Source organism: Telopea speciosissima, chromosome 9, assembly GCF_018873765.1.
Source record: "Telopea speciosissima isolate NSW1024214 ecotype Mountain lineage chromosome 9, Tspe_v1, whole genome shotgun sequence".
Lineage (NCBI taxonomy): Eukaryota > Viridiplantae > Streptophyta > Magnoliopsida > Proteales > Proteaceae > Telopea > Telopea speciosissima.
The window spans coordinates 36,882,331-36,889,995 of NC_057924.1; the positions used below are offsets into that span (position 1 = coordinate 36,882,331).

The 7,665-nt window shown below is 38.5% G+C and overlaps 1 protein-coding gene across 1 annotated transcript in view; it reads right to left on the bottom strand.

The window, feature by feature from the left end:
* LOC122640570 (26S proteasome non-ATPase regulatory subunit 14 homolog) overlaps positions 1-7,054 on the bottom strand; it is a 28,527-nt gene extending 21,473 nt beyond the window's left edge. The window contains exons 1-3 of the mRNA XM_043833791.1: positions 6,845-7,054; positions 6,355-6,532; positions 684-765 (exon numbers count right to left, since the gene is read on the bottom strand). Coding sequence (XP_043689726.1) covers positions 684-765; positions 6,355-6,532; positions 6,845-6,980 — 396 coding nt within the window. The 5' untranslated portion in view covers positions 6,981-7,054. The remainder of the gene's footprint in view (positions 1-683; positions 766-6,354; positions 6,533-6,844) is intronic.
* Between the last annotated feature and the right edge of the window lie 611 nt (positions 7,055-7,665).

The window sequence follows — 7,665 nt, forward strand, 5'->3', positions numbered from 1 at the left end:
AATAAATAGACTCTAACTAGACAAACAAATAAGTAAATCCTGTATTCCTACCTCTTACCCATATTTTAAGCCCATTAAAGTGGCCTATTACAATAAAACCCATTGGACCAAAGGCCCAACATACAGGTAACCCAATCGAAGGCTTATTTCCACTAACATAAAAGCTCCCTTCTGTGTTTTATCTGCATCATAGTCGAACCAGATCAGAGCAGAACCCCCATCCCCCACCCCAGAGGCAGCAATTGGATACAAGTTCCCTTTGAACCCATCTTCGGAAGAAAGATGAGATGGGTACAATGGTTTCAACAACTAAAAAGAATGCATGATCAGAGACAACTGACCCCAATAGCCACTCCATTCCCCCAAGGCCTTGACTGGTCACTTCTCTCAAAATCTGATTCATTTATCTAAATTCTTCATACACCTACCAAAGGGACTGCATGATCAGCAACACGCAACCCTGCACCACTGTACAACTTCGTAGAGTACTCCACAAAAAACTTCCAACCCCCCTCATCACAGCCCTTCTACTCTTAAACCAAACAATTTATTATATAAACTTAATAATTAAACCGCAAACAATAATTATAAAAAATGGACCCTTGACAGTTTTCAAATTTCAAAACAAGGCCAGCGATATTATTACATTAGATAAAGAAAGCAACTGAACAATTGAGTAATACCTGCTGGGTGTTTATGTCTACCCCAGAAAGCCAGCAGCCAAAACCTGGATGTGAATGATACCAGCCTACAACCATCTCTGGTCTGCAACATGTAGCAACAAAATAAGCAGAAAAAATGAATGATCATAATCAGATTACCAAGACAGCACTTATTAGAAAACAGCCAGACCTCTGTCAGGAAATGGAAGATCAATTATCTGGACAAAAAAAAGAATATTACAAATTACAAAAGAGAAACATAAATAAAATCAACATTATTAAAATGGCGTTAGTATATATAGACACTCTCAGTGCAAAAAATGAAGTCACCATCAGCATTAGTTCCTCATAGATGATTAACTCCGAAATCATTAATCCTAAAACATTTTATCTGACAATACTTTGAGCACTTCAATATTTACATTGAAAAATATGGGGAAACTAAAGGGATTTACTGTGCTTGATTAAGACTTATCATCTGATGCAGATGCAACATCACATGGAAAGGGAAAGAAGAGGGCCTGACCAACCTCAGCTGAGAGGCTACTGGCTGGACCAACCAGGCCAGCCAAGAAGGAATTTATTGGCCTGATCTCAGCCAAATAGAGGTAATCGGTCTCTATTTGATATCTTTTTTATTACTAGAATACCAGCAGTAATTTGAATATTATATTTACCAGGATTAAGAGTTAGTCCTATGTCAAGTAGGAGTTTAGTTTTTACTTATTTCTTTGTTTCCTATTGGTTAGTTAAGGTTTTCTCAATTCAAAATGGAAGTAGGAGTCCATTATTCAAGGTAGAAGTAGATGTTTAAGAGATCCATAAATAAACATGTAACACAGACATTAGGGGCTATCAAAGATTATCAGTTTCAGCAATAAAGTCCAGCAGTGATAGGGTGGCTCCAAATCCATTCCCTCTCCCTCCTTCCACTCTTCTGTTAATCTCTTACTGTTTCCACGTCCTTACCCAATCAATCAGCGGCTGTTTCCCATCAACGATTTGGAAGGTGTTGGAAGAATCGTGGGTTAGAAAAGAGAGAATGAGAGAAAATAATAACTTATATTCATTGATAGGTAAGCCCCTCTATTATAAATAGAGGGGGAAATACAAAGGGACTGAAATAGGCGATGTGAGACTAAAACCCATATAACCGACTGTAGACATAATTACCCCTAACTGACTGTCTCTATAAGAGCAATGACTTAAACCTAATAACATAGGAATTAAACTACCCCAAAAGGACCAGCATACCCCCACGGTATTCTTGATTACATATTCCAACAATCCCCCTCAAGCTGGATTATACAAATAAGTAAAGAAAAAAGATCCAGCTTGAACTAATAAGAAAAAAACTCCATAATAATGCTAACACTCCCCCTCAAGTTGGCGCATACAAGGCACTAATGCCCAACTTGAACAAAAAAGGAAAAAACTAAGTTGCAACAGAATCCAGCTTCAAGACGAATGCAGCTCCCAAATAAACCTTCAAGAACTTGAAAAAAATAGGTCTTCAAAACCTAACCAGACTTGATCAGCGAACTTTCACCAATCTTTAACAGTTGTCCAGTGATGAATCTCTGACTGATAATCTTAAAGACAAGCAACTAGGGCAGCAAGCAGCAGAAACAAATAAATCAGGCAGCAGAAATGATCAACCCAACTGTAGAACCTCATATAGGCTGGCAATAACCAAACATCTTCAATACTCTTCATCTCCCCCCTTGCGGCAAACTCAACCCAATAATGAAGGATACCCAATACCAATGGTAGAGAAGACTGATCTTCTATATTTTGCACCAAACATCCTGCAAGTTCTGCTTTCTGCAATGGCTGCAGGTGTAGTGTACATAATCCCCCCCTCACGTGTAGTAGTACACGTGGACAAATAACGAAGATGATGTAAGAAATAGTGCAAAAGTATAATATTCCAGAATTTTTCAAAAAAGTGCTAAGGGTAATGGAAAAGGAAGAAATGGCTATGTAGAGAATACCATAAACTTCCAAAGTGGTTATGGGTATATGCCAAAGGTATTGTATGGGAGGTGGTGAAGTGAAAAAAAAAAGCTATGAGATAAAGAACCATGAACAAAAACAATGCAACACAGTAAACAACAACCTCCTTTAATCGATCAAACTAATTCCAAAAATACCAATCTCCAATGATCAGATCTGAATTATAAAAAACAGGTCTGATTTTTAGAAGGAGAAGGCACCATTCTTCAAAACTTGATCGAGCTTCACACAAGGAAGAACCAGTGTGCAAAATTCCAAACTATAAACTCCCATATGCTAAATAGAACTAATGAAGATATCCGGGCAGAACTGACGTAATAAGCTTCAACAAAAAACTTGGACCAGATATGAAGTAGTGACCAATGCTAGGATCAAGCTCCCAAAGTAAGTTGGATATGAACCAGTAGAAAAGCTTCACCCAACTGAATAGGTTCGTAGTTGCAACCAATAATCATGGAACACACTGTTGCAATCCCAAATAAGCTGATCTCCAGGGTAGTAGATACAAGTCTTTAATAACGAAAGAAATTCGATCTCCAATGGTAAGATACTCAGTCTTAATAATAGGGCAGCAGTAGTCCTCATAAAGGTAGCAATAACATGTCAACCAGTCATGCTTACAGAAGCCAATCAATAGAACCAGCAAGTTATGTAGTAAAGCTCAATAGAACTAGCAAGTATAAGATAAATAACACAACAGATCCATAGGTAGTTGAAGCAGCCAGACACATAGGAACAAGTAAAAGAATAGGTTGATAAATGATGAAATCGAGCCATAAGTGTGAACCTGAATTTGTTCAAAATAATTCGATGAATGATGCTGAAACTTGGGTTGAATACTCCTCTGATATGTATAAGACTCCCCTAAAAAACTTAGCTTGATAGGGCAGCCCAAACCCTAAAATTGATTATTGTCAGGGTTTTAGAAAACCCTGAAATAGAGATCGATTTAGGGAAAGGGAACTTCAATTGCTGATGTAGACTTGCAATAGATGCTGATCAAGACTGATAGAATGGAACCTCCAAGATGAACAATCAATCTCCAGTAAGAGTGAGACTTGATTTTCAAAGGGGAGAGCTTCCAAAAAATCGCAGAAGAATAGGGCAGCAACCATTGCACTAAAATAGACCTTCTTCAAGCCTTGTATGGATGTAGGAGAGTTCTCTTTTAATGTTAGAACCACCTCCAAGGCACTTCAATAGCAGCAAACATCCCTATCCCAAGTCGATTTTTATCAAGATTTTGGAAAACCCTGAAAAGCTGAGATCAATTGGGGTAGGGGTCTTCAAAAAAGTTGGATAGGTGCAATATTGAGATTGATTGGTCCTTGAAGTGGAAGTAATCAGCCCTCCAAAAATCAGCAAAAGCTAAAACCTATAACCTTCAATTCGATTGGAGTCTGGGTTTTGTCAGGGTTTCGTGACAGGTAACCAAATTAGAAGGTTAAGGATGCTTTGCTGTAAAAACTAATCCAGCCATCAGAAAGGGTCCAAATTCAGGACGAGTAGGGCATATAGTAGTAGGGAATCACCCCCAAAAAATCAGCTACATCTGAAAAGGAAAACCCCAAAATCAATTGGAGTCATGGTTTTGAAAAAAACCCTGATAAATTGAGATCGATTTAGGTATGGAGGCTAGATAGGTTAATGAAAGATGGAGAAAAAGGAAAAAGGAAAAAGGGAAGGAGGACAATGGAATAGGGTAGAAAGGGGCAGGAAAAGGGTGCATAGGAGTCTCCAACAAGGGAGGATCAGCCACCTTTAGTGATAGAAATCAGATCTCCAAAAAATTCTAGAAAGCCCCAAATCGCAAAGATGGTTCCAGCAGAATTTTAATGAAAAAAATCGATAGAATGGAGGAGGGCAGCAACTAAATCATTGGTTAAGGTTTTTACCTCATTAGTGCTGCCCCCTTATAAGGATAAGAAGAAGAAAACCAGAGGAAGGAGAAGCCGAAAAAGAGAGAAGAAGGGAGAAGTCGATTGATTAAAGAAGGTCTTGTTCTTTCTTTCTACCCTAGGTCAAACCAACTCTGATACTATGTTGGAAGAATCGTGGGTTAGAAAAGAGAGAATAAGAGAAAATAATAACTTACATTCATTGATAGGTAAGCCCCTCTATTTATAATAGAGGGGAAAATACAAAGGGACTGACAAGTCCCACATAGCCGACTGTAGACATAATTACCCTTAACTAACTGTCTCTATAAGAGCAGTGACTTAAACTTAATAACATAGGAATTACACTACCCCAAAAGGACCAGAATACCCCCCACGGTATTTTGGATTACAAATTCCAACAGAAGGTTTGGTTGTATTTAACAGTTCTTAAGTGCTGCTTTTATAGTTTACTGTTTTCCTGCATGTCAAACAAGGACAGTGATCTGAATCTAGTTTACTCAAATTGGACTTTGTTATGCTAATTGAGACAAATTTGGAGTTGTGTTGTTATTGTTGGCAACATTTTCTATGAGCTTGGGTGATGTGGCAGTGTTCCGAAGTTTCTGGGAAGGTCTGACAGTGGCCAGACATTCGGGTGGTAGTGTGTGCAAATTTGTGAAGTGGTGACATTATTACGAACTATTTTGGTAAGGTGGCAAAATTCCATAGTTATGGTGCAAGTGGAATGTTGGTAATTTTGCCACCTTACTAAAATAGTTTGTAATATGCCACCAATTCACAAACTTGCACACACCGCCACACAATGTCTGGCCACTGTCAGACCTTCCTAGACTTACCCAGACACTTGGAAATACTGCCACATCATCCAAGCTCATAGACAATTTTGCCAACAATGACAATGAAACTCCAAATTTGTCCCAGTTGCCCAACAGACTTCTTTAAAGTTGTGCAATCAATTGAGGGATGATTTAGTGTTGTAATATTTTAATCAGTTTGGCTGTTTACCCATTCTGTCATAGTCCTCTGTCTGCACCAGCACTGACCAGAAATGCACTTGGGCTGCACCACACTTTCTGCTTTTTATCATAATCCTAGTTCAATTACTTACTGCTATCACTATCATGAGCTGGAATAAGAGTCTAATTCTACATTATCATCACTCCATCCATTAAATGAAATCTGTGGCACAAATGTAACACTTCTGAATGATTTAGGGAAAAAAAATAAGAGTAACAATGAAATAAGTATAAATATAGCCAAAAGGGAAGCTGAAATACTTAATTAGAAAGATTTCCAATATACACCATTTTCAGCCAGTGGGTGGCAATCCCATTAGCAATAATATTCATAAGACCACAAAAGAAAATGTTGGTGGAGTGTAAAGAAATTACAGAAGAAGAAAAAGGGAGTCGCAATTATTCAAGGTTTTCACTCAGCTCTCAGCTCACATATTCAAGTTTTAGACATCTTTCTCATAAGATGAAAAAGGGAGTCACAATTATTCAAGATTTTCACTCAGCTGTCAGGTCAGATATTAAGTCTTAGACATCTTTCAAAAACCCCAGGTAGAGAAATATCACCAAATTTAACAGAGGAGTATAACAGAAATGCATGCTTCCAGTTAAGAAGAGTGATCGTCAATTGTGTGTTACTTAGTAAAATCTCTATTTTGAGATGTTCAAAATATAAATAATCAAGAGATATAACATAAGACCATAGGCATGCAATTGGAATACAAAAGCAAACAATTTATTCAAAAGGTCGTCAGCAAGGACCTGCCAGTTTGCTTCAGCATATCGAGCATGTTGGTTTGGAAGACATGATCAACCGCCTCAACACTAACACCAGTACCACTCTGTGGCATCGCGAAAACATCCACAACACGGACAGTGTACTCGTCGACAAACTCACCAAGCATCAAACCCATGACTTCCATCGGAACTCCGGCTCTCCCTGCCACCATCAACCACAAGGTCCTCAACCATCTCACAGAAGGAACACAACCACCCAAAATCACAAGTTTGAACCCAAAAAAAGAACACCCAACCAAATTAACAACAACCAATACCCTATTTTACAAAACCACAAACAAAACTTCACAGAAAAAACGAAAAAGGAAACACTTCTCGTTTTGACGGAAATATAAAATCTCATCGAAGTAATCCACAGGCCTAATTTATACAATAGGATCTGAAAAAATACACAAAATTTAACCCCAGTCACTAAACAAGTGAAAAGAGATGAAAAAGAGAAAGATTACTATACCGTGCTTGAGCATCTTGAGGAGGGCAAGAGAGGAAATGTAAACCTGCTCAGAGGAGTCGAGAAGAGGAGAATCAGGAGGAGGATGCCCCATTCCACTTGCACCAGAGAAAATCCTCTGCAATCTCTCCAGACTCATTTTCGCCTTACTTTCAGAAGGTCACAGCTACAACGTAGAAATGGTTTTTTTTTCGTTTGCTTCAGAAAGAAGAAGAAAGAAGGAAAGCCGTGGCTTCGTAACAACAGTTTTAGAATTTCAACTTTATTTATAGTTTCATGTCAATTGAGTCCTCCCCAAGGTATCTAACCCCATCGAATGCCCTTGTGTTCTAGCCGTTAGATCAGTGTCTCGATAAAAGAAGGATCGCAAGTTCATAATTACCAATTTGCCCTCCTTACTGGTGCTTTTCCATGTTTTCTTATTGGCTGAGATTCTACCAAAAAAATAAATGTTGTTGGTTGAGAGGGATTTAGGACGATCCCTCGTGGCTTAAGTATAAGGTCATATGACAACGGACATGGCTTCGGCCTCCATTGATTCCAATACGATTCGAGTCCGAATCAATGCAGAATTGGTTAATATTGGCCTAAATCCTAAAAACGGGGATTGAGAAGAACCAGATATTTCTAAAAATTTGTGACTTTTTAGAGTTTTCTATTCAACAAACTTGGGGTCACATTTAATCATCCTCTATATAGTATCATGTGCTTCAACCAAAAAAAAAATATATATATATAGTATCATGTGCGCCCGGTATAGGGCTGCAGCCTGCTCGCGGCCTAGCCTGCTGCCCGCGGTATGCGTGCATGTGCGTTGCCCAGTG